Consider the following 27,795-nt stretch of genomic DNA (forward strand, 5'->3'; position numbering starts at 1 on the left):
GAAGAAGTTAGTCCAATGGTTTACAATACGAATGGAGGGTTAAATATAACGTTTGTACCCAGCTGGAGAGTCTGCACAGTTAATAAAGTCAAAGCCAATACCGTAATAGTGACCAATACCTTATGTCATTATGTCTGTCTGTCATTATAAGCTGTCATTCTACCAATGATATCTAACGTAAATAACACATATCACAACGCAGCAAAGTTTGTGCACTACACATAGCCATATACCGATCAAACAAAACACGACATAGCCACGGCCAGAGTCTCAGAGGCTTATCAGTTTTCATACAAAGGCCGAGGAGTATAACACGTATAACACCGTAGATTAACACGTACGGTATCACATCGAGGCAAAGTGTATGCATCATGTAGCACCTATAAAAGGTTATACCGATTACCGATCAAATAAAACATGGCATAGCCACGGTTAGAGATATCTGTACAGTACCGCTTATCAGTTTTTCATACGAAGTAAGTAATATTGTATTAATCAGCTGACCGAGGATGGTACGGAAGTCTACTTTAGTCCTATCGTTTAACATACTGGCTCACTCTTCTGTCTGTATGAGACTTTGAGTAGCAGGTTAATACGGAAATTTAACGTTATCGGGCAGATAACAAATTTTAAAAATGATCAGACGATTGAAACAAAGCCCAATTGAAAATCTATAGTCAAGGGGTGTCTCTGAAACTGGGCTGAACATCGTACAAGGCAAATTACAGCTCTATTTGCCTTTATAATTATTTTCGTCAAACGTTTTGCCTCCTATAAAGTAAACCTGCAAAAATTTCCCATTATGGGGGGAAAGGGGAGTAAACCAAACCGAGGTAAGTAGGATGCCATTTCCTGTTCCATAAACTTGAACTTCGCTTATATTAGATAGTTAATTTGAGATCACATCACAAAGAACCTGGTTTTTATAGCGCAAATCAGCTAATTTGGACCGTCTTTAATTTCACTGATACCCAAGGCTTTTGAACCTAAAAAAAGTCTGAAAAAAAGTTCTATTTTCAAATCTGAAAAATTTAGTTAAACCAAAACTAATAAAAATGAATTAATTTATTAGATGAATAGATAAATAACCGGTTACTTTAATGCATGATTTCATTTAACGTATGTATTAAATTTGACAAAACCGAAACCGAAGATCAGGCAGAAATTCCGAAGCTTCTGGTTAAATTTTGTCTGCTTTTGTTTGTGATAATTTTTCTATGCTAACTTTTCGCGGTATCTGTAGGGACTAGGGATCTAGTTTGTTTTTCTAGTTAAATCAAGGTAAATAATTTTTTTTTGATTTCCTGAATGCATGACAACTTATTGGTTTGACGACTACTTAAGCATGCAAGTTTTCGAAACCGATGCACACTGCACAGCATACCTACTAATCTACAGATACTACTATAACGATCAACGTGCGGTTTTTGCAGTTTTCTATCGACTTTATCAATAAGTACTACAGCAGAACAGAACAGTAACACCGTATTTTATCAATTGTAGAGCCTCCAGCTTTAAAAGCCAACCCGAAATAGAGTCCCACGAAGGGTCGGTTTTGCAACACTCCTATTTTTAAAAATTGTTTTGCGAGCCTGAAATAAAGACCACATCCAAACCCTAACGAAAAAATACTATAACTGGATCAGTAGTTGATAAAATACATCAGTACCATGTACGAGTAGAGACAGTAAAACGCTGTGCGTAATGTTCCTGTAAACCGCTACAGGGCGAATCTAACGATGACCATTAGCCAGCAATACCATATTAATGTTCAACTTCTATTCTAGCGCCTTTGTCCCTGAATACCGGCGCTGGAGCTGGCGCCCTTCACGTGGCGGTGGTCCAGGGCAACGCTGCAACCGTTCGCCGTTTGTGCGCCAGTAGCAGCACCGATGTTAACCGGGAAGCGGATGGGCTAACACCGTTAATGATCGCTATTGCGGATCAGATTGGCATTGATGTCTTCCGCGAGCTCCTACAATGCCCGCGTCTGGACATCAACCGAGCGACACAGGATGACAAACTGACCCCGCTGATGATTGCTGTTGTATTCGCCGCGCAGCCCAATTCCAAGACGATCATCTTGCGCAAAATAGAGATGCTAGCCGCCCATCCACAGTGTCAGCTTGGGCTGCGCAATTCCGATGATATGACGGCGCTGGAGCTGGCCGTTGGTACGGGCAATGCCGCCATTATTGGCTATCTTACGCGAGGCGACCGTATCAAGCAGTACGCACAAGGGGATGTGCTGAATGCCTGTATTCTGGCTTTTCGCAATGGGAATAACGAATTGATTAGAGCCGTTCTAGAAAACGTACCCGAAGCAATCCAGAGGTTATTGCTTGAAGCCATTAAAGGTAACACTACGTAAGACACGATACGGTTGGATAGAAACAACTTTTTGCAGTACAACACTACAAATCTGCTCTGTGCTACTCGGTAGCTTTCCAAATCTGCTGCTAATAGAAACACAATTTTCTCTTTGATAAGATATTAAGATGACATTATACTGTACAGTGGGCGAACTATAAAGCTGTAGATTTTGCGGTTTGTCATCATGACTTTCATCCGTTTCATCTTGATCTGGTAACGACAATGGGTTCAACCAATTATAATTTTGTGAAATTTCAACTACTGTAATAACGTTATATGTGTACCGACTGTACGTACTGCCAGTACTGCATACGCAGAGTTACAGATAAACAGGCGATGGAGTACGGAATTAATATTGTTTTATTATAGTAAAACTATACACGTATCTGAATCTGTAAGTCGTCAGATAGTTAGGAAAATATTCATATTTGAATCTCTCAAGAGTTTTTACAGAAGCCGCAGAAGGAAAGAAAGAGTCTGAATCCACCGATGACAATCATTTAAAGGATACCCTGAACAATCTGGCGCCGTTGCATCTGGCAGTATTACGGGAAAGTGTCACCGATGTCAAGCAGATCCTCCGCCAATCATCAACCGATGTTAACGCCAAAGTAGCCGGCTTGACTCCGCTGATGCTGGCAGCGTGCGGTCGTAATCCCGTTGTAATGCAGTTATTGCTGGAATCGCCGCGTATCGATGTGAATTCGGTGGCCGCTGGTTTTAAGAACATGACCGCTCTGATGATGTCGGTGTTCGCTTGTGGCGGTATTAGTGAGCCGCCACGAATATCCATCGTGAATTTAATTTTAGCCCATCCGAAATGCGATTTCACCTACAAAAACGACGAAGGTCTAAGTGCTTTGTCCATGGCTTCCATATTTGGCAATACAGCAGCAGCGGACTGTTTGACAAGAGAACACCGAGCCGACAAGTATGCGGTAGAAGATTTCAGTCGCAGTGTTTTTCTTGCCATAGTCACGGATAACAAGGATCTGGGCATTTACATGTGCTCCAAACTCAGTGAACTGAAACAAGGGGAACTGTTAAAAAAACTGCAAAACTTCGGTAAGTTGATAGGTCATTGCACTTGCAAAACAAATATAATGTTACTGATTAACTGAAAGGCATAATTACGTTCGAACATGGGCTTCTCATAAAGCAAAATTACGGTATCTGGATTCTATAGTGAAAACCTGTTATTCCAAATTCAGCAAACGCAAAGAATATGTTTGAGAACGCATACTTTATGAGCGAGCAAGCGTCAAATGTACAGCAAAGTCTCACGCCGTAATATTTTTTTCAGCAGCCGTAGCTCGTAATGTATGTAATTACATATTAAGCCAAAAAATTATGCCTGGTTAGATTACGGTTTAATCGAGGAAGATTTTTTAAATCATACACAGTTATGTTTCCAAATTGCCCACTGACAAAGATTGGCAAAACTGTCACAGAATGAATGTGTTAAGTTTTATAGATAAGGAGGCTACAGCAAAAGCGACAATGGCGAAGGTAATCAGTGGACACGCAGAGACTGCCAAGCGTCTTAGTTTCACCGTCAAGTTTCTTCGTCTGGGCAAAATGGCCGCGGGCAAATTCGTGGAGATCAGTGACAATGAGTCACTAGTTCGAAAGAAACAAGCAGAGCATAATTTACGCTATCTGCCCAACATGTGTAGCAGTCACGGTGTGGTCGAAAAGGTGCTGCCCAATGGTGATGTGGAGATCAACCCGTTTTCTTTACCCGGAACTCTAATATGCCACGCTGACATAATTACCATTGATTCTCGAGGTAGGGCCAAGAACTACGAGTAGTGCGCTATGTACAAGCCTGTCGACAAATTGAGCATTCGTCAGAACAGCGAACATTACAAATTTACGGGTTGCGCGTAAATCCGTACTACGGCGCGCCACGCCACACTCTTTAAACACGTAACATGCATCGGGATGGCTGGTGGCTTGGTACGCCCAGATATTTTAATGAGAATAATTGTAACTGGCTGGCGGAATGTGGCTAGAAAACGGTCGGTGAAGTAACGGGCAATCTAGCTGCGAAGCGCAGTTACGCATTGCAATAAACGTAGTGCAGTGGCCATCATTCAAGCGGCAACTTCGCGCTAATATCGCTTTATCTGTTCCTTTACATGCTCAATTTGTCGACAAGCTTGTACAGTCGGAAACTGCATGGTTTTATGACATCCTTACAGAAGATTACGAAGCCATCGATGGAAGCGGAGAAACAATCAAGCGAGAGGATGTGGTCAAAGTGATGCCCGATTATGACACAGTAGCAGAATTACAGAAAGGTCACGGAGGAATGGGTGATCGTATGCGCGTGGCATTAGGGAAAACCGTGCGCATCCTATTTTTTGACGTTGATGGAGACGCTCGCATCATTCTGGGCAAAGGGATTCTGTGCCTGAACCCAAGAGCTCTATGCAAAGTTACCACGGGTGAGGCACATGTTTACGCTAATAGGCAACAGCACTAGACCGACAGACAAAAATATTTTCGTATTGTAAATAAAGCGTGGTCATGATATTTGTAGCGATATGTGGCGATGGATCCAGTGTGAAGATTGGGGATAAAGTACGCGTGATGCACACCGCTTCCATTCTCAAAGGGCTGCAGACGGAGGAGTTTGGAGGCTGGTCCGACTCCATGTCGGAACTTATCGGGCGCACGCTAACCATAGTGAAATTTGCGTGTTCCACACAGAGTGAGGATGCCAAATGTATTTTAAAAGTGGAGGGCGGATCGCGCACCTATCATATTAATCCGAAAGCCGTCGGTCTGACGGATTTAGCAACGGAGGCATATTCTGATACTCCTACAATCCGGCCAAGGTTATCCAGCGAAGAAGGACGTAGTGCAAACCCGCCTTCTCAATCACCTTCCGCAGGTGCAGGTAAATTCCGTTGCTTTATGTCACTGGAAAATTAACAAGTTTCCCAACTTTATCTTTGCCACGACCGCATGAAAAGTGTCTATTGTCTATACTGAAAAGTATGTAATATATGAGTACATAATACGTTATTATTATTTTATTTCTCACCCTAATTTGACAGAAGTGTATTGCAGATTTACAAATAATTCAGAAAAAGGAACTCAAGCTGGAGAAGAAGCTTGGCAGTGGAGGATTTGGCACCGTATTTTTAGCGAAATGGAGCGCCACGCAGTGCGCGGTAAAGAAAATAGCTGTGCCGGATCTCATCGAAGGCGAGGAAAGGAAACGCATCTTGGAAGAAGCCCGAATTCACAAGTACGTTATAGAAGAATCGTTACTTTACAGTGCATTCGGTCTTGTGGCCGATGAAACAAAGTGGCACGTACACTGTACACAACCACATTGATTTTAGCCGCCTCATCCATCCTCATGTCGTTCAGTTTTTGGGCATCGCGCTTGAGGAGGCGGATGTATATTTGGTACTAAAAGTCATTCACGGCTACAACCTGGATGAAATTATTTTCGAAAACAAGATGGTGAGGGTGCGACAAAGGATATGTGGTAGTCAGTTTAAATGAAAGTTGGAAAGCAAAAACATGTTTTGTCAGTGACAATAACAGTTGTGAAAAGCGCACGATTTTCATAATCGTTAAAAGCAGACCGGTGACATTATTCAATATCTATGTATCCGAAAGTGAAAAGTTTACAGTTCCATGATTCTATTTAAAAATACGAATTGATGATGTTCAGTGCGTCTTTTCAGGAGTTAACGGGTCAAGAAAAGCACACAATCGCCATGCAGATTGCTGATGTCATGCGATATTTCCATGATAATGCAAAGGTCATACACCAGGACATGAAGCCAAGCAATGTTTTGGTAAGTCTTAGTCTGTCGTTAGATAAATACACCGAATCGCAAGCATATGTCTGAAACTCGAAGTTGATATCATCGGTGCGATAATGGCATTAAAATGCCATCCTAAGGTAGCAGCTATACTGTGCATTTTTTTCGCAGGTTGACAAAGTATCTAAACAGGCTTACGTTACCGATTTCGGCATCAGTCGCATGAGCGGTCGGTCAACAAACGACATAATACAGGAGACGACAAAGCGCTACGCCTCCGAATTAAGCGGCACTATCTTCTACATGGCACCCGAGCTGTTCGTAACATCCTCCCGTGGTGACGATAAATTCCGCATGCCCAACCGCGAGTCGGATGTGTATGCACTGGGCATGACGCTCGTGGAATTCCTGGGTGGTGTAAAGTTCTATGACGCGCCCGACATTGTGACATTGATTAAGCTGAAGACATCCGCAGATGTCCCTCCGTCTATTCGTCGTGTTCCGTCCGCGTACCGTGTTATTTTAGGCAAGTGTGTCGATCCCAATCCGATACAGCGACCGTCCGCGCAAGCCGTAGCCGAATACTTTCTCAAATCAGAAACATAAAGACCAACAAAGTGCGGTCATTGCACTGTTTTTAGTGATTCGTCGATATCTGGAATTCATGCGAGTGTTCGTGGACAATTTTATTAATTTTTTATTGGTTTATTCTTTTTTCGTCTAACATTATTGAGCGCACATACACTAGAGCACATTCACAGCAGTCTTCTAGTAATAGACAGCTGCATGTTTTCAATTCTCTGGGGATAAAAAATAAAAACTTGTTTGCGTACTGACAACGGCTGCACAACAAAAAATTCATTGGTGCTGGGTTTGTGATAATTGGTACAACAAACTTCGCTTATTCAGCTTATTTCGATTTTACTCCCAAATATCTCGCTGAGATGTCAAAGTGAGAGCTGCTCTCCTGGTCCGTTTTAACGAAACTGTTCAGCACGTTTCTGTACGTATTCTAGTTGGTTGTCAGGTTTTTGAAAATCCTCACAGTATCCAGTATCAACTGCATTGTTTCATTCCGGTCCATGCAGGTAGTCGGACTAACCTTCTGATCATTGAGCTCCGCCGACAACAGAACGTAACCAAAAAAGCTGCAGAAAATCTGCAACGAAATGGAGCCGAATTATATGTTTAATGTAACAGGTAAACTTCAGAGATGGCAAGCTACAGAAACCTATCTGTCTTCAACACACCGTGACGGCAATTTCGCGGGTTATGAGGAAACCGCCAATAGTGAAGCGGGGTTTTATTGTTCGGAAGCGTCGTACGTGCTCACGGATTTGTATGGCAGACAAATCAGAAGGCGTGAAAACGGTAGTGTCATACAGCGTTTCCTTTAGCTCTGACAGGAATTGCTCTTCCTAAAGAGTAATTTAGGAAGAAACACAATGCTACTCGGCGTTTTTGAAGCGTTGTGTAACGTTTAGCATTTAAAAAATTTTGAAATACGAGTATAAGAATGTTGAATTGGCTTCCAAATGCTATGAAATTTTATAAATTCTTAATTACAGTAAATAACATATGTTAAGGGATGGTACAAATAGTACTGTACAATGTACATATTATCTTTGTACTTTCATACCTATTATGTTTTGTCAGCTTAATGTCTTCATTAGTCGAATATCCATGTACGCTTTTAGAAATTTGGCAAATAAATAATGTGGATTTTTAAGAACAGTTGATTACAAGTTACAACAGATCTATATGTACGTAGTGGAAATTATGTAGATATCCTGCGCATTTCATACCTGTTCTGCCGAATAAACTATGGATATGACTATTGCCAGCATTAGAATAAGGTTCCACGCCATGGTTACAACGAAATTCGGCTGCGGAATTCCATCATTAGCCACAATCTCACAGATCTGCTCAATACGCGCCAGCGTATAAAACACCAGATCGACGAAGATACACAAGTTGATGATAGAAAAACGCTTGCCCAGCATCGTCGTCATGTCAATCACGCGTAAATGATCAAGTATGCACTGTTCCCCAGATTTCACACTCTCTTGATTTGTCAACGATCGGCGCAAAACAGAAAAGGTCAACCCGATCGTACAGCCCATCACCGCCAGGCAGCAAGCGGTGCTATGATATCCAATCACACTCGTCGTACTGATAAACTCCTCCAGTGTGACGATTTCTTTCCCGTAGCGCGCCAGGGATGTTCCCGAATAGCGATTAACAAAAAATGCGGTTTGCACAACGTCCAGTGTGCGGATAGCATAATACGCAAACGATATCCATGATGTCGCCATGCAGGACAGCAAGAAAATACCGATAACCAGAACAGTGGTGGTTTCCCTCCAAGAAAAGCGAGTTGTGCAGACGAATGTTAAGCGCCGGATGATTGATGGAAGGTCGTTGATGTGAAACATGCTGAGTGCGCAGAAGGTCTGCAGAAACGGTGAAAAGTAGGGCGGAATGGCTAGGATCATGCGGGCCGTGTTGGAGGTGGGCAGCGGCAGATCGGTTTCCCGGAACAACATCACAACCAAACGGAACACAAGATACGCCATCGATAGGACACGGATGGTCGCACGGATGATTCGGTTTGATGATGCACTGGCTGCATATGAAGGATAAGCGCAGATCTGCATAAGGCTCAGCCACAAAGTATTGTGCAACGAAAGCAGGCGAAAAGCTGCAGTATTCTGTGGTTTTTCCATGGAAATCTAAATAAATAAAAAAAAACCAAATCAAGTCTTTCAGCAACCGTATCCCGCTTAAGTCAACCTTTTCTTGTGGGATCCAAAGCCGGGTTGTCGCAATTCCAATGTCTGCATGATTCTTGCCGGCGATGATGCGGTAACCGTTTTTGACAAATCGGTGTTAGGTGCGATTTCTACATGCTGTTATTTGTTCCACATTTTTCTCCGCTGGACAAACACTCGATCCGTTTGCTCACATGTTCTTGTCAGCTATGTTGACACATGTACAGTGGTACACGACCAGGCGCGAACCCTCCATTTGGCATATCTGGTAGTGGTAACGTCTTTGTGCAAAGTAGAACAAAACAAGACAGTATGGTTCAGCCACATATCCAGCTTGTCTCTTGTGGTTTCTAGTTGCTGTAACTTTGTGAGGATCTACTGTAGATTAGGCAAAAAAAGATTTAGCTAAGGTACTAAGGTAAGATTTGGCTAAGGATTTAGCTAAGGTAGGATTTAGCTAAGGATTTATAGAAACGCAGTACGCACTGTAATTTGAAAAATTGCTATTATTGAAGAATCTACTACATAGTACATATTTACAACAGAATGGCGTCACGGCAGGGCAGAACATTTTGGTGTAAAATCTAGCTATTGTCGCAGATTACTGAGATTAGGTATCTGTCTGGTAACTTGAAGGATAGGGCAGACATTCTGGTTTCCCTTTTTAAAAAATTAGTGTTAACCCTCCTTTTGTTGCTACTGCATTGTTATAATGGCTTCCCAATGTATCAACCAGTTTATGTGCAAAATAAGCCATTTCGAAAAAAGGCACTGGATAACTTTTGATTACATAACACTTTACGTGAACAGTTGAAAATTTGAAACGCTTGGGTGACGGTTTGAACACATAATCATAGACAAACCAAACATGGCGCACCCTTGTTGATGCTACAGTACAGACAGATCTGCGCATGCATCCTTCAAAATCTGGGTGAAGCAGCATCTTTCAGAATCTGCCTGAATGGCTCTCGTCTGTTGCACTGGAGCCATCGCTTCTGCATTGCCGTTTCATGGACAAAGACCGATTCGAGGAAACTCCCAGAGGAATGACGTTATTAATCTTCCCTTTTCATAACTGCGATATTCCAGCGCGATATTCTGCATTTCCGACAATCAATATGATCTGCAGATGCGTATTTTTAAGAGAAATCATTAACAAGCTGAAGATTCTACCGTGAGATACAAGTTCATTTAACTAGACCATATTTAAATATTTGACGTGCGCACTTAATGTGGTACATATGTCTGCATTTGATACCTTAGATTTGTTTATAAACTGACGTTCATACCGGTGTTCCTGCTTGAGCAGTGCCGAATAGCGTTCGCATCCAAATGAACGCATTCCAATGGTTTCTCCAGTACCATCCCATGTACGACGATATAATCGTATTTGGCAAATAGCAAACCATGTACCACAAAAAACACAGCAACAACACCAGCGAAATCATATTTTCTTTGCGTTTCTTTTTTTCCCGGCGCACATCCGTTCGCGTCACTGGTTCGCGAATCTGATGCCGCTGACACTGAAATACAAGTAAGATAATGGCGTAACATAGTCCCTCGATACAGAATGGAATAGTCGTCACGAATGATCCCAGAATGCCGAAAACCCGCAAATCATTGACAAGTAAGGTGCAATGCCCAAGCGGTGGTGCCTGTCCATACGTGGCCACCATACCAAAGATATACGGCACCGAAAAACACAGCGTAATTATCCAGATGGTGCCGGTCATTAGAATAACACTGCTGCGACGGGAAACGGCGTTGAAATAATGCGGAAACTGGACAGCAGTGCAGCGATTAACGGCCAGACAGGCTTGTATCAGATGGGACACTGATATGGCGAGATAGTGTAGGAAAAACACGGGTTTGCAGCGGATGGAGCTCGGAGAGCCGATCTGGGTCAGGTAGATTTGTATGTATCCTAGCAAAGCCGGAATGGCCAGTGTAAAGCAGTCAACAGCAAGTAGTTGAATGATTAACGGATTGGTACCGTCGCGGTAATTGTGCTGCTTGATAATGACGGTAAGCAGAGCGCAGCACGCCAATGTTCCGATGATGGTGATGAAAACCGACAGAACGAACCAGATGTACAGTTCTCTGGGGTCAATAACCAGGTTGTTGATTAGTAAGGATGAGTTATTGGCCATGGGATCCCGAAGTTTGGAAATATTTTCCTAATAATTAATAATGAAAGTAGCAGCTGAAAGCAGTTAAAAGAAATTACTAATAAATTCACGTTCAATTCAACAGCTGAAAGCAGTTACAAAAAATACTAATAAATTCTCTAGTTCAGTTTATCGCTTATAGGAGGAGTTTTGGTCGAAAATCCTTGGGATGATCGTGTACTTGATCGATAGCTGGACAAGCCTTTCTTTGCTGCACCTTTAGTCCATGGAAGTATAAAATACAGCGTTAATATTACGCGCATTAATGGAAGTTTGCGCTGGTGCGCTAACTTTGTTTAACGCGGTAAGAGAAACGCCGGCCAGCATGAATTCTCGTTAAAGCAGGACATTGATGGACAATTGTTGGACTTCGCACGGACGTGATGACTGCCTCCTCTCTATCTCCGTGGAATGCGGAATCGTCCTGTTTACTAGCGGATTGCCTGCCTGCCCTTTGTCACCGCAGCTACTCCCGCGCTTACCTGTCCCTCCTCTCATTGCCTCTCCGTCCCTTTCATCGGCAGCGGGAGTTAACCTAGTTACTCGATAGCATTGCGCGAAATTTGGCTGTGCGTTAAGTGATGGCTGTCATTTCATTTGGTTTTGCACGCGTGTCGGATCGAATATAATTTTTGAAACCGTTAAGGTTGAATGTGACCTTTCAACTGCTGGAAGCTATCTCATCCATTGCGTGGGATTGATTGGAAGTTCATCTGCTATTCAACATCACAATGTTGGGAAGACGGGGCAGAAGAACCAACGCCAACGCTCCCCAACCACCGGCAAAGCGACCAGCAAGGGGACGTCCACGGGCGCAGATGATTCCCAACTCGGGCGAATGTCCTGCTAACAGCAACGCCACGGTAAGCACGGGAAGCACAGTCAGCATCGATGCCCAGGTTACCGCGGCCAGACAGCATTTGGAGTCACTGCTGGCACAGAGGAACCCAGAGGTACAGCTTCTACCGGGTCCTTCCACGCCTCCAACGGCCGTCCAGTCCCAGCCAACGGAAACCGGCATGCTTATTCAGTTGATGCTCTCCCAGCAGAATCACCTCACCCAGCTGACACAAAAGGTCAACGATCTATCACCATCGACGTCCGCGGGCACAAGCACAGGAGCCACAAACAGTAAGAAACCACCACCACTGCCGGCTGGGTTTCCCCTTGTTAGTGATAAATGTCTGGAAGAACTTTATGACCTTACGGTTAACGTTGATTTAGACAAGCTGTTGCGGGCGAATAGCATTATGTCACCAATCCAGGGCGAAGCTAAGATCGAGATCAGAGATAGTAATTTTGTACTGTCTGATTCTAAACCGCGAAAGATCACCATTACATCCTTTACATTGTGGTGTGAAGCGTTCATCGTGTTTCGTCGTGTACGTAGTCATTACCATCCTGAGCTTAGGGATCCGTTAGACTCATACCAGGCTACCATCACCGACCTGGAGGGCACGTATACGGTGGCAGTGTGGCTAGAATACGATAAAACCTTCCGTGCCGGCCGCACCCGCGACACAAACCACGACGACTGGTACCGGCTCGACCGCAACTTACTGGACCGCTGCGTCGCTCGACTCCCACATCGCGCAAACCTCCAGCTATGCCGCGAGTGCGTGATCGCGGACCACACTGAGCAGGACTGTCCCAGGAAGCTCCAGTTCTCAGCACAAGGTCGACAGGAGATCAAGGCGGATCGGCCCTTTCGACACATCCCGCCAGACCTGTGCAGGAACTGGAATAACGGGAGATGCACCAGAGGAGCTAACTGCCCCTACAGCCACAAGTGCGGAATATGCCGCTCCACCGACCACACCATCGCCGAACACGATGCAGCTCAGCACAAGCTTGGCAACGGTCACAATGCAAAACCCGGCAGTGACCACACCGGTTTCCGTCGAGAGACTCGCTGAGCTACTGGTACACAATAATGATCGCGAAACTGTTTGTTTCCTCTTGCAAGGCTTTAGGTTTGGTTTCGCGGTCGGCTACGTCGGCCCACAGTTTCGGCGTTTCACCAGCAATGCTCGCTCTGCACTTGATGACCCACATGTTATAGCGTCGATGATCGCCAAAGAAGTGCAGGCAAACCACGCAAGAGGCCCGTTTCGTACTGAGCCTTTTCTAGATTTTGTCACCAACTCACTCGGAATGCGTCCAAAACGGCCTTTAGGACACCGCGTCATCATGGATCTGTCGCAGCCGTTTGGATGCAGTGTCAGCGACTACATCCAAAAAGATAAGTACTCTTTAAAATATGTAGGTGTGGATGATGCGGTAAAAATGGTAATGCGGCAGGGAAGGGGCTCGCTTATGGCTAAAATCGACGTCGAAAGTGCCTTCAGAATCTTACCGGTTAGGCGGGAGGACTGGCATTTGTTAGGCTATCAATGGGAGGGAAACTTTTACTACGATACAGTAATTTCTTTTGGTCTTCGGTCGGGTCAATATCTCTTTGATAAATTCGCTGGTGTACTAGAGTGGATTTTTAAAACGTGTACGGGCACCGACGCATTCCTACATTTTCTCGATGATTTTTTCATGTGTGGAAAACCGGAAAGTACAGCGTGCGAGCGGATGGTAAAGCAAGTGCAAGCAGTTTGTTCGTATCTTGGTGTGCCGATTAACGACAAAAAGTTAGTGGGACCGGCTACAGTGGTTGAGTTTCTTGGCGTGGTCATCGACAGTAACAGCTTCACATTGTCAGTATCGCACGACAGGCTGCTAGAGTTAACAGCGCTCCTAAATAACTTTGCAGCTTGTAAACAGTGCACAAAGCGGGAAATTTTGAGTCTAATTGGCAAGCTGTCGTTTGTTACAAAGTGTATCCCGGCAAGCCGAATATTCTTGAGGCGCATGATTGAATTAAGTTGCAAAGTTGATCGGTTGCACTATAAGATCGCGTTAACTGACGGGTTTCGACGTGACATTGCATGGTGGAGGGAATTTTTGCCTCTATGGAATGGAACCACCGGGTTTGTACACCCGCAGTGGGAGCCGGCAAGTACATTGCATTTGTATACCGACGCAGCAGGTTCGATTGGTTACGGCGGGGTTTTTAGAAACGGGTGGTTTCAGGGACTATGGTCAGCGTGGCTTACTGAATTAAACCCCCCCCATTACATTCCTTGAGATGTATCCTATATATGTTGCCTGCGCCATATGGGGTCATCAGTTGTACGGTAAACGGATATTAATTTACAGTGACAATACAGGGACGGTCCAAGCATGGTCAGCAAGTAAATGTCGAAACCCAGCCGTAATGGAAATTCTGCGCAGAATTCACTTTATTACAGCTCAGTGCAACTTTGTCATCAAAATCACACACATAGCCGGCGTGATTAATAACATTGCTGATGCGCTGTCACGGTTTCAGACACAACGCTTTCGGGAGCTGCACCCTACAGCCGACGGAAATGGCACAACACCACCGGATCTGCTTGCCCGGTTACGACCGTTTCTAACGGGGGAAGAACCACCCATACCGCTGTCAGCGCCGGTGACCTCTTTGCAGCCGGAGTGGCACCTTCTACCCGGAGAGCTTATGCTAATGGAGAGCGCAGTTTCGAGCTATTCTGCAGAATGACTGCGAAATGTCCATGGCCAGCCACTCCGCAGACAGTCGAAGAATACGTAGCGCACCTGTTCAACCGGAAGTGTTCACCATCCACAATCACAGTGTACCTGTCAGCTATAGCACGGCGCCACCTGTCGCAGCAGCTGACCGATCCAACAACGAATCCCAGGCTGAAGCAGATTGTGGAGGGCACCCGTCGCTTAAGCAGCAGAAAACCAGATCAACGACTGCCAATAACACCTGACCTCCTGCAACGCTTGTCCACCCGACTGCATTTAGCCGCTCCTACCTGCTACGACCAACACATGGTTTGGGCCGCTTTCACGATGGCTCAGCATTTCCTCCTCCGTGCTTCGGAACTGACATCACCATTGCCAACCACATTCGACGCATCCGCTACGCTCCTCCTGCAGGATGTGCGTTGGGACATATATATATATATATATATATATATATATATATATATATATATATATATATATATATATATATATATATATATATATATATATATATATATATATATATATATATATATATATATATATATATATATATATATATATATATATATATATATATATATATATATATATATATATATATATATATATATATATATATATATATATATATATATATACATGCCACCCTTAATGACAGCCAAACTAAAACGTTGTTTGGGAAAAACAGCATAACGTGTTTTTCCAATCAGTTCACGAATTTATGCCACCCTTAATCTTATTAAAGATACAGTATGAACAAACATAGGTACGCGGTATAGGAAAACAATTTGCCGTATTCCAACAGATCGTGTGCCTTATATGTATGGCCCGCTTGCATCATTCTTCTACCGTACTTCTCAGTTTTAACAGAGTTGCCCCCATGGAGTAAGTCATTACCATGAAATGTTCTTGTTTACAGGCTGGTCAGTATGTCGCTTATTAATCAAGTTCTATCAGCCAAATGTCTGAAGGAACAAACTTCGAAATGGAACTTGGAATGGGAAGTACACTTCTGGGATAACGTTACTGTCGAGGAACCGCCTGTGCTTTCGCTGGCCGCTTCTCGTCTTAACATGTAGCAGGAGTTATCGGGATACTTTAAGTCAACCTGTAAAATGTAACAGACACTGACGAACTCTTACAGGTACTACGGTCGGGGCAAGTGGCCGTGCGGGTTTCTTGTACCACTATTAGATCCACATTAGTTTATGACGGAATGCCCTTATTGGACTACCGATTTTCCACGCGGTGTTGTGGCTCGCACCCCACATGCCGTATCTGTCCTGGTTCTTGTGAAATGTTCTGCGTACGGCAAAAACTAGCGGTTCCCATATAACTAAATTTTGCTTTGAGCTTTTATATCGTATTCTAAAATTACGCATAATGTACGGTCTGTGCTTAATCGATTAACTGGCCTCCCAAACTAGGACGCTGCTCAAATGATACATTGAAATGGTTATGAACAGGACAAGAACTGCAGACAGGAGTAATGAGCGGCACTTAACTGTTTCTTGCCTTTATTTAGATACAGAAGGAACGCTCGATACCGAAACAGACGAAGAGATAGGAAAAGTCAGAGGTAAAAGGCGATGTTGCTATAATCGGGGATTTGGGATTACTCGTACCACCGTGCGCATCTGTATTGGGAACTCTAACGGATAGAAAAGACAACAAAACCAGTATAATTCAGACCGCGACCTTTATTACCACAGAAAGCGCAACTGTCATCAGTATCGTAAACCGCGCTGATTAATTAAATGTATTTGTTAATTGCAGATAGATCGACACGATTGGTTTCTGCACGAAACATTCCCCAAAACGCCGCTGTATCTTAATATAGCGGCATTTTTATTTCGTGGAATTTTATAACAATAAATTGGTTCCAATTATCCGTTAAGATGGTTCATGCACCGCGGCACACAGATTACACCCTTCCTAAACGGCGACCTCGGCTGTGTTTTGAAATAAAAGCTTATTAACGCGCAGACAAAAGCAATTTGCTGCATTTTAGCTACGTATCCACATGTTTAGAGATAGCGCCCTCCTCTGGATACCCAGAACACCTTCTTGCACGTGATGCTTTAACTTAGTATTATATCGATCTCGATTTAATTACGCAGTGATAAGCGATGATCCGTATTAATCTTTTACAATGATTTCCTGGATTAAGCTACCCACCAACTGTAGCGCGTGAAGAGTTTGCCACGAAGCGCGCACCTTAATATTCACAAACAGCTCGCCGGGAATTTTCGGGAAGCGTAAAATGCACCCATCTAGGCTGCTCCTTCTACTGGCATATTATGTTTCTCCAGTCATTTCTCTATTGAACATCAGTTTTGTAGCCCTTGGGCGCATGGGACCGTTTACTGCTTATGGAACATTTCCTTATACTGGTCCACCATTATCTATCGGTACGGAAGTCGCCCAGCAAAAATACGCTGAAAGCATGCGGTTTACGTTGGACTTTGTGCATCCACCGGTAAGTTCTGCTTCCGGGCCACTGGACTTGAAAGACGTTGTTGTGGGGTTGGCAGCTGATTGGCACTATACCAAGCGCAAGGAGAGCGATATTACTATCTACACAAATACTGGTACGGCTTTACGCAAGGTCTACAATGAATTCCTGATTACATTATTACAGACGCGCTTTCTCAACAACATATAGGTATTACATACTTGTTAGCACTTACTAAATCATAACCTACAAAAACCGATCACCGATTCTTAACTGCCTATGACGACAAAAGGTCAAAAATCAGATTTGTACCAATTTTTTAAGTTTGAACTGTCTTAGGCGGCATCGAAGCCACAGAAATCCCAAGTTTTATGAGGCAGTGGAACACATTGTGGATATCAACGTACGCTGGACTTCATGCTGCACAACCGCTGGCTCGAAACGAAAATTCGTACTAGCGCTTTACAGATTGTCCGCCGCCTCGCACATTAGCAATCGCCTCACAAACCCGACATGGATCGCTGTGAACGACCTCTCCACATCCCAGTGCGCTGAGCTGTACATCCAAATCCTGCTAAAGTACAATTGGACCACAGTGTTTCTGATCATCGATCCAGGAGAACCGTCTGTCTTTTCCACCGTGGCTTCCCTACTTCTGAAAGAACTTCAAAGGCAATCCGCTATTAAGCATTTCGCTCAATGGATATCAACAAAAGGCCCCCGTACTTCTTTCGGGGCATTTGATTCGATCCTGCGAGATGTTGCTGGAGTCAGTCGCGGTATGTGTTATTGCCTGCATCAGACCGTTGTCTGTACGATAAAACGTTGCGGTCTTTTTAGTTGTTTTATTCTTCGGCCATGCGGTATTTTTACGGGAGCTCTTGGTATCAAGTGTTTCCAGAAGTTTACTTATTCCTAACAACTGTAATGCGAAATGATAATCGGTTTTATTGCTCGCAGATAACGGCCGCAAATATGGGCATGACAAACGGAGAATACGTAAGAAACTCATCCTTAGACCATACGGAGCTGTAGTATTCATATTGCATATGGATGGCCCTTACAGTGAATTTTTGCCTGCAAATTCTATAGGTGTACACAGCTCTGGAAGTTATGCGCAATATACCTCTTTGTGGCAACTTTCATTGGCGATATAACGACAGTAACGATAAAGTAAAACTGCAAAAATACATTCGAAGAATTCGGAATACTAATCCATCCTTTTACGCATCCTTTTACCTCTTCTAGATTGCATTCCGCGCATATCAGTCGCTATTTATTGTTCAACCAAAAAACGTCGACATGGCACCAAATATTCAATTAGGAACGGAATTCATACGTCGTTCGGCACAAGACTACAACCTGAACTATAATATATCCGATCAGGTGATAGTTTTGCAGAAAGGTTATATTGGTTTGTATGTAAATACTTGCTTCGCAGCAAATGGGCAAATAAAACATGTGTTCTCTCTAGCGATACGAGACCAAAATTGCATATAATCGCAAAAAAAAATAAAACGCCTTGAATTTGCTATGTTAAATAACGAAGAACCTTTAAATACCTTTACTAGAACATGATTGTCCTTTACAGAATTTCCCAAATCTGGTCAGCAGCTACTGGGCAATTTTGGCAACCGCTTCGGTATAGAGATGCATGTTAACGATGGGTTATTAAGGCGCTCCCAGTTTTTCCTTCAAATCATTCGTATTGCGCTTGCTGTCTTGGTTTAACGCTGGACCGATGGATATCTTTCGACTACTTTTTGGCCTGACTTTATGTCTTTCTAAGGATTTATTTCCTTTTACAGTTCATTAACGCATCGCTGTCGCGGGCGGAAAATGTGGATTACCGTGATGGCAGAGCATTAGCGCGCCTTTTTCTTAATCGAACATATGCCGATGAATACGGTAGCATGTACATTGACAGCACTGGACAACGGCGTACGGATTTTGTCGTCACGTACTTTAACTCATCCGGAAGTCGAACAGTAAGCCAGCCTATTATATGATTAAATTCGATGCGAAGCTCCCTCAGGCAGAGCTGAACGTGTTGCAGCCATTTTTAACGAAACTTGGAAACAGCGAGTCACTGATGGAAGTAGTAAACTTGACGGAATGGGCAAACTTCAATATAACTTTTCCTCCACCCAACGAACCCAGATGTGGCTATTTAAACAACAAATGTTGGCAGAAAAGGGAAGGTATGCGGCCACGAATGTTTTGCAGCTTGGTATTTGTTGTCACAACTCCGTGCGTTTCTAGCTGAAAATTCGCCGGTTCTCATCATAATTTTCACTATTCCGGGAATCGTAATTTTTGCTCTGATGGCCTTTATTTTTCGTTGGAGGTACACATAATAATTTTTAAATGTACGTATAATTGTCCTACAGTAACCTGCGCAATAATACTTTTGCAGATATTTGAAACTGAAAAATGATAAAGAACTTCTGAACAGCACGTGGTGGCAGGTTAATACGGACGAGCTGAAGCATCCGTCGTCTTCCCACTCGAACGCCTCCTCGTTTTTTGCTGCACCCGGGAAACCGTACAATGATGGTGTTTCCATATTGTCTCGTGCTAAGACGGTATGTGGACAGATTTACTCTATAAAGAACTTATGTCATATAACAATTATAAGCTGTACAGGAAATACTTATGCGATATGTATCATTCCGAGGAAAAGCCGTCGTGTGCTTCCCAATTGCCGACGGACATGGGATCTTCAATTTTCAAGACCTTTCCAGTCAGCTCAGTTTACTGAAGCTGTTCAGAAATGTAAGACTGTGCAGTTCCTTTATTGAGAATTTTTCAAAATGTCTTAAATTATTTTAAAAAAAGAACCGTAGTCCAAAATAGTTGTGTTGCAGTATTGGCAACTAGAGCATCAGAATGTGTGCCGCTTTTATGGGCTAAGCATAACCGCGAAGGATGCTTCAAGATTTCACATATTCGCGATTTTTTCTTGTCCGCCGAGAGGCAACCTGCCACAAGTGTGCAAAGTCATGGGCAAAGATTTCATATTTACAAGTTCATTTGTCATGGACTTCCTTGAGGTAAGTTTTTCTCACAGCTGTTGCTCAGGCACTACTGTTTCTACATTGCTGGTGCTTCACAGGGATTGAGCTTTGTCCACCAATCCCGTATGCGTTATCACGGCCGATTGAGCATTTTCAGCTGTTGGATTGATAAGCATTTCACGTTGAAGCTTATGAATCTGGCCTGCGATAGAATTTGTAAGGGGCTGGAAGCTGTCGATAGTCGCATTCACTCTTATGGCCCAACGTATTCCGTCTGGGAACGGTTTTTCTGGTTGGTCCCAGAGATGGGCGAAATCGACCACTGGGACAGCACTTTCAGTATCAAGTCCTTGCAAGCGGTGGATATATATTCCTCGGGATTCGTCCTTTATGATATATTGACTGGAGGGTCGATGTACCGAAAAATGCAGGAGATGTTCGGTGATCAGTTAAATAACTTAGTGTTTGAATAAGTTTTCATAAAACTAATATGATTCGTAGGCATGGCGACTGCTGTTAACCTGGACAGTAAACACGAAAATCCCCTGGTTTCAACAGTAGATTACATGGAGATTGCCGAATTGGCTAGTGCCATTCATAGCTGCCTAAGCGCCAATCTCGAGGACCGACCAAACATTAAGCAGCTTCGCACCCAGCTGCAGGAATTGTCGCCGTTACTTTCGCCGGAGTTGAACCAATACAAATTGTTTGATAAGATTTATCAGCGATTGTGCCAGCATTCCAACAGACTGGAGCGCGAAGTTACCGCTCGGTCCAGAGCATTGCGAGACGCCAAGAGACGCTGCGATGTGCTTATACAGCAGTTTCTGCCAAAGTAAGCAAATAAAGCGTAAATCCTGATCTCACAAAGTCTGTAGTTAAGAATGTTATTACAGGGAAATCGTGGACAAGCTACGCACAGGTCAATGTGTCGATCCCGAACTCTTCGACTGCGTCACAATCCTATTCACCCAATTGGACGGTTTTGGGGATTTTGCACGCGCTGCATCACCGGGAGAGATCTTTGCTTTGATTTCCAGAACGGAAGATTTCCTGGATGTCTTGTCCGTTGTTAGGGAGGTCTATAAAGTCGAATCCGTTATGGATTCCGTTTTGGTAAATCTTAATCGTAGAACGGCTTGCTAAATACCACGATCATGTGTCACGGTGTGCTGAAAACGTAAGTATATAGTTTTCCGTTTGGTAATATATTTCCGATCCGCTGCAGGTTGCAAGTGGACTGCCGGAACGCATCGGTCCAGAACAAGTGCGACGAATTGCAGATTTCGCTTTGCGAATGTTGGAGCTGGAATCAACGCTCGTATTACCGAAAGAACTACGTATAAGCACTGGAATGCATTCAGGTGACGCCGTTATTCATTTAAACTGAACACTGAAGTAAAATTCAGTTCGTTTCTTTCTAGGTTCGTGTGCAGCTGGGGTCGTCGGAATCAAAAGGCCGCGTTACTGCTTGTAGGGCATAATACCTTTTATTTTAATAGCGCACAGCGGTAGCGAGTAATTTCATACGCCGTAGTTGGTGCAGCAGTCGAAGATTTATTGTGTTTACAGATTTGGTGATACTATTAATGTAGCATCGCGAATGTGCAGCCATGGATTGCCGGGAAGAATACATCTCAGTGGCGTGTCCGCAGCACTTTTGAAGGAATTTGAAGATTACAATGGTGCTATTACGCTTAGAGGGAATGTGACCGTGAAAGGCAGAGGCGAAATGACCACCTACTGGTTGGAGAATAATCCATCCTTACCGGCAGCGATCCAAGGAAACTAGCAAAACAAAATTCGCCATAGTGAGTGCTCAGGAGGGATGACATTAACCAATAATAGCTTTGCTATATCTTTGGTCGTTAACACACAGTGATTCCACTGGTACGCATTCACTAATGGTAAGATATGACTGCTGTATTTCATGCTTTGATACCGCTGACCAGAGGCTGACTGCTCTTCCCGGTACTACTGCCACATACTGCAGGACGTTGTTGAGAATTTTTGAATGCCCACCGTGTATTAAGTGCTTTTCGAAATGCATTATGTATTCGAACTCCATTATGTATTGTACGACAATGTACGTTACGTGGATGTGTCGATGTGACGCTAGCTAATACTTTGTATGCCAGCATCAATGCATATACTGTAAAGCGAGTGAAGTGCCGCAGAAATTAGAAAACGGCAGAAACTACAGAGGTGCAGTACGATGGCAAAACGCAAAAGATTTGGGATCGTAATGGCATGCGCGTTTAACTGAACAGGGTTAAATTTTCAGATTGCATACGGCAGAGGCTCAGTAGAGTCAGTACATTGAAACGTACGGCGGCAGATATTAAGCAGTACGTCGGCAGGTTGAAAACTGCTTCAGATCTTTTAACGGTTGCACACGTTGGTCACGTATAGACAAACGAAAAAGTACAGACGTTGGTCTGTACAGCAACGAAAAAATTAATCGAGTCGAGTGCGCGCGAGAGCCTGCCCACCCTGCTACGGTCGGCAGTCTGAGCGCACAAAGAAAGATCCACAGGTAGCATGCGCCTTACATTCATCATTCATGTAGGGGAAAGTACTGTCCACTATAACGTCTCCGCGTGTGAATGTCGTGTGAGCAAGAAAACCGGAACGACTGTTCGGCACAGAAGCTTTACTTCTTATGGGCGTAGGCGAACACCGAAGACAACATTCTGGCTAAACATACGGTCGTCACAAACAACAAACAACAGAAAACAGGAACAAACCGCTCAAAGAGAGGCGGGCAAACAAGCAGCTCAACACACTGAGCTCCTTCCACCGAAATAAGAGAAGCGGCGGGCGGGAGAAAACGAAAGTCAACTAACTGTACATTCTGTTCTGCAAATGCTTTATATACTCTGTACTAACCGCACACTTCTTTTCTCTTCCACATACAAAGACACCGCAACCGTCCACAACAAGTCAGTAGCAGTTAGCATGCAATTACTGCAGTGGCTGCCTTTTGTCTTTCTCCAGGTGGTCAGATGCAGACTGGGTGGTCATTATCCATGTCTCTGGGAAACGGCCACGCGCCGTTATAAACAGATTTCTGAGGAAATCTTTCTCGTTAAATAGTGGAAGTCGATGCCGTTATCAATTCGGTTTTGGTAAAGCCATATGTTCACTGGCAGGATATTTTGGGCCTTTCGCCGTTGGAATGCACATTGCCCAGTTACAATCTCCGACTCTCCAGTAACGCAGCAGTACACAAACAATATTTCCTGTTTTCCCCTTTTGACGAAGTGCTCTACAAATACGCTGCATAAACAGAGACACTGCTTGAGGCTGATATTCCGTGACCGCAACGAGAGGATAGGTCCGGGACATTAGGTGGGCGGAAAAAGATTGCGATCTGAAAATGTTTCGCCTAAATTATTGACCCCGCCATATGTTTTACTGCGCCGCGCCGTACCATCGGCGTGCTTTATATTTAAAGCAGTTTATGAGTAATGCATAAAAACCGAAGTTGCTGTATGCCCGAGCGATGCTGATCATGACCTTCAAGGCATCCTTAAAGTGACACAATCAATTTACTGCAGTAGTTTTTGCGGTATGTATACTTCTATGTATAAAACCTTCTAAGGTTACCTATTCTGAACTGCTTCATGTTTTCCATCATAAGCGTGGTGTCATGCCGTTTTCTTGTGGATATTTTTTTCTAGTCGACAATAAGTTTCCTGATTTTAGAACGTTTCTGTTTTGCAGTCAAGGAGTAATCGATACTCAAAAGTAAAGGTTAACTGTTGTCTTAACGTATTAACGAATCTCCCGCGGTTATTTTCTGATTAAAATGCCATGGCCATATGTCAGTAAACTAAAGGTCGCCTGACCCATATAAAGTCTGCAGCGCGACTGCATTCAGGAAAATTAGATCACTTACTGACATGATATACGTTACGTTGTGCTTGTTTTTATGCACAATTATTATTTTGTTTGTCGTTTTTCGAACCAGTAAGGCTCTCAGTGGTTATTACGCTAAAAGTTTGTCTAAGGCATAATGCTTCAGAGTGCAGCGTTTTTGCTTCTTGTTGGGTGTGCATTAAGAGTAAATGCGATTCTAAACCTCAGTTTTGTGGCGGTCGGCCGTCTGCTGCCGTTGAGCAGTTATGGTGTATTTCCGTACATCGGTCCGGCACTATCCGTTGGTACGGAACATGCACAACAGAAATACACGGGAATAATGCAGTTTAAACTGAATATGCTGTATCCACCGATCCGTCCGGGTCTGAAACCACTGGACATGGGAGACGTTGCTGTGGGGCTTGTTTCAGAATGGCATTACACTAAGCGACAAGAGAGCGACATCACAATCTACACAAACCCCGGTAAGGCGTTCAGTCTGTAGTATGTAGCAGCATTCGCAAATGACACTTTCTATGACATTGCTTGTAAACGGTATTAAGAAAGTACGGAGCGTCTCCTAAACAAATTATCTTAAAACTAAATCTGTATCGTATACGTAACAGAAAAATCTGCAATTAGCGGTCACAATTGTAGCAACAAGACATGAGACAACTCGGGCAAGTATATTGTCATACAGAAAAAAATCAATGGCTGTACGGAACATTGTGGTGATATATTGTTTCCGATTGCTTTTACCAACCGTTATGACGGTTACAGCCGGCTTGGAAATGACCGAACTCCCTTATTTTATGCGACAGTGGAACACCTTGTGGATGTCAACGTAAATGTTTCTTTAATCAGCACGTCCTGGTCTACATCCTGGAGCAATATTAATGACGGTTTTTGCAGGATGGCAACTACTCCACAAATAAGTGACCGTAAAACGAATCCCACTTGGGTGGCTATTAACGATTTTTCCACGGCCCAGTGCGCACAGCTGTATATCCAGATACTGAATAAATTCCACTGGACTACAGTCTTCTTTATTATCGACCCCGAGGATCCTACAGTCTTTGGGATTGTTGCCTCGCTCATCTTGAATGAACTGAAAAAGCAGGACAGTATCAAGTACTTTGTTCAACGCATATCCACGAAAGATCCTACAGTCCCTTTCGGAGCATTCGGGTCGATTTTAAAAGATGTTTCGGCAGTGTGCCGCGGTTGGTGCCATTTGCTGCATTCCATATCATATCTCTGTTCTGTTGTAAATTAAGGTTCCCGTATCCACCCTCAACATTTCCCGTTAATTATACTTCATTTCGGGTTGCAGTGGTTTTATTTTTCGGCCGCGCCGTATTTCTACGTGAACTTTTGGTAACAGATTCAGCAAACTAAGAAACTCTGGTTGACTCAAAAGACTGTTTTCAGATAACAGCAGAAAATATGGGCATGACAAATGGCGAATATGTAAGCAATCGAATCACAAGTTTAGTGCTCCGTAAATTAACGCGGTTCAAAGTCAATTTATGAGAAGCATAATATGCGTAAGTAACTACTTGCAGGTGTATTTGGGTATGGAAACCATGCGAAACAAACGAATCCTCGGCGACTTTAACTGGAAGTACAACGATGATAACGATTCGGTAAAGTACCTTTTAAAAGGCTTACGGGTGGCTATTGTTGACTAGTGACTGTTGCGGTTGTCTAGACTGCCTTCCGCGCTTATCAGTCACTTCTTCTCGTTCAGCCAAAAAACGTTGATATGGCTCCCAATTTTGATCTCGGGATGGAATTTATTCGTCGTTCGGCACGAGAATATAATTTCACGTACAACATTACCGATCAGGTGAATGAGACTGAATGGATCTACTGCAAAGTAATAAGAGTAAATGCCGAACTACAAAGTATGCACAACGTTTGAATGCACGTAAGAGATCTCCCGTACGTTCTTACATTAAATTTTGACAACGTAAACAGTATTACCGATTTAACTGTTTTGCCGAATTTGAGTACCGTTTTACGGAATAATAATAATTTACTTTGTAGAGCTTTCCAAATCTCATCACTAGTTATTGGGCAATTTGCGCTATCGCAGCGGTAAGAAAATTGTAAAACGTTTATTGTGCAAAGCCCCTTAACTACGTACAGCTTTAGTCGATGGTTGCTAAACTGAACGTACGTGATGTGTGCGCTGCTTAGTAACAATTAGCAATCCCCCCGCACTCCGAAATTACTAATGTTTAGCTGTGGTAGGAGCTACTCAATCGGAATAACGGTTTACAGGCATTTCGTTTAACAGTTTATTAACGAATCGCTGTCACGAGGAGAGGAAGTAAATTACCAAGACGGCAAAGCTTTAGCACGCCTTTTCCTGAATCGAAGTTATTCTGATGAATACGGCAAAATGTACATCGACAACACTGGACAACGGCGTACCGACTTCGTTGTCACCTACTTTAACTCTACCGGAATACGCACAGTAAAACAATATGTTTCCTGAGTAATCAAAGTATTCTGTATAGAACACGGAGATATTAAATTGGTCCAGTTAAATATATCCGTAATCTATGTATATCCAGTCTCGTATAAAGTATCCACTTTAATTTTTCCAGCCATTTTTAACCAGAACGGGTATGAGCGAAATCTTAGTGGAGGTCGTCAATTTAACAAAGTGGGCTTCTGTGGGCGCTGAATTTCCTCCACTCAATGAACCGGCGTGTGGCTATTTGAATAACAAACCCATATGTTGGCATACTGGTGAGGATAGTAGATAATAGTCCGTTACATAGCGCTGACTTTTTAAAAGGTGCTGAGAAAAGTGTCAGAATCAAAGTCCATTGAGATAACGCACAACAACCACTACCGTGATAACACATGAACTGTTATGACGGCATCTGTGAACGCAAAGTGAAAACACCTACTGGACATCTAAGTGGAGCAAGCTGGCATCTATGATGCGTGCAGTGCCGAAACAAAAAGCTACTCGGGAGTAGGTTTTCATTCCGGCACAACGTTTACAAAGTTGTGGGTGTGCTATATTTCATATAGCCAATCCGTGCTCTCGCGCTTATCTCGAATGAACTTTGGTTTTGACGGTTAGAAAGGCAAACAGATAAACCGTCACGGCATGTAACGGACTAATATTTTCAATTCTTGTTTGCAATATAGTGTTTGCAAAATTCCAGGTACAATGATGACAACGTACATTACTGCGGCGACCTTACTAGGCATTTTCATTATTGCAGCAATGTTCGGAGTTGCTCGCTGGAGGTAATCTTGAGAATTTCCTTACTTAAGGATCTTTTTATTTATTAAATGGATTATGCATCTCCTTACAGAAGAGACTTCAAGAGAGTAAAACTTGTAACATCAATTTTTTTCTACGCACAGTTGAAAGCGATGCCATCTACCATAGTAGTATTCACTATATTCGAGTGTCATGATATGACCGCAAGTACGAATTCGTTTTTTTAAACAGATATGTCAGATTGAAAGATGAAGGTAAGCTTCTGCTCACTCCATGGTGGGAAGTGGAGATTGAGGATCTGAAGCCGCTGTCACATTTCCATTCCAACGCTTCGTCGTTCTTTGCTGTTCCAAAGATAACTTGTGACGCGGTTTCCGTTTCATGTCAGTCGGTTAGTATCACGAAGTTTTGAGTATCGGTTAGTATCACGCAGGTTGAGTATCACGAAGTATGGGTTTTTTGAGCGGTAGCTGTCATATTCAGTTTGAGGTTATGACCACGTAGTTTCCGTTAAACGTTCCGCTCCG

General features: G+C 43.4%; 5 protein-coding genes across 6 annotated transcripts; 4 read left to right on the forward strand and 1 right to left on the reverse strand.

Moving 5' to 3' along the window:
* Positions 1-561: 561 nt before the first annotated feature.
* LOC129592586 (uncharacterized) lies at positions 562-6,993 on the forward strand. Of its 2 annotated transcripts, none has more exons than XM_055488655.1 (10): positions 562-833; positions 1,788-2,357; positions 2,827-3,438; positions 3,848-4,162; positions 4,581-4,823; positions 4,919-5,278; positions 5,452-5,632; positions 5,730-5,853; positions 6,081-6,194; positions 6,333-6,993. In XM_055488655.1, exons 1-10 carry the CDS (start codon positions 803-805, stop codon positions 6,765-6,767), a joined length of 2,985 nt encoding a protein of 994 aa, XP_055344630.1. In that variant the 5' UTR covers positions 562-802; the 3' UTR covers positions 6,768-6,993. The 2 variants fall into 2 exon arrangements, with proteins under 2 accessions (XP_055344630.1, XP_055344628.1); XM_055488653.1 differs by having other exon boundaries at positions 563-833; positions 4,578-4,823.
* A 3,222-nt stretch (positions 6,994-10,215) lies between these two features.
* On the reverse strand, positions 10,216-11,082 carry LOC129592614 (D(2) dopamine receptor A-like). The gene has a single exon (XM_055488688.1). It carries the CDS (start codon positions 11,080-11,082, stop codon positions 10,216-10,218), a length of 867 nt encoding a protein of 288 aa, XP_055344663.1.
* Positions 11,083-13,290: 2,208 nt separating this feature from the next.
* LOC129592615 (uncharacterized) lies at positions 13,291-14,689 on the forward strand. The gene is made up of 3 exons (XM_055488689.1): positions 13,291-13,380; positions 13,873-14,146; positions 14,400-14,689. The coding sequence occupies exons 1-3, from the start codon at positions 13,291-13,293 to the stop codon at positions 14,687-14,689; spliced, it is 654 nt and encodes a 217-aa protein (XP_055344664.1).
* A 5,773-nt stretch (positions 14,690-20,462) lies between these two features.
* On the forward strand, positions 20,463-21,821 carry LOC129592616 (receptor-type guanylate cyclase gcy-22-like). The gene is made up of 4 exons (XM_055488691.1): positions 20,463-20,598; positions 20,659-20,992; positions 21,054-21,273; positions 21,753-21,821. The coding sequence occupies exons 1-4, from the start codon at positions 20,463-20,465 to the stop codon at positions 21,819-21,821; spliced, it is 759 nt and encodes a 252-aa protein (XP_055344666.1).
* A 3,626-nt stretch (positions 21,822-25,447) lies between these two features.
* Positions 25,448-26,795, forward strand: LOC129592617 (atrial natriuretic peptide receptor 1-like). The gene is made up of 5 exons (XM_055488692.1): positions 25,448-25,488; positions 25,584-25,664; positions 25,730-25,897; positions 26,321-26,500; positions 26,634-26,795. Exons 1-5 carry the CDS (start codon positions 25,465-25,467, stop codon positions 26,793-26,795), a joined length of 615 nt encoding a protein of 204 aa, XP_055344667.1. The 5' UTR covers positions 25,448-25,464.
* Positions 26,796-27,795: the final 1,000 nt, after the last annotated feature.

The sequence above is a fragment of the Paramacrobiotus metropolitanus genome, unplaced genomic scaffold (genome assembly GCF_019649055.1).
Source record: "Paramacrobiotus metropolitanus isolate TYO unplaced genomic scaffold, Prichtersi_v1.0 Parri_scaffold0000054, whole genome shotgun sequence".
Lineage (NCBI taxonomy): Eukaryota > Metazoa > Tardigrada > Eutardigrada > Parachela > Macrobiotidae > Paramacrobiotus > Paramacrobiotus metropolitanus.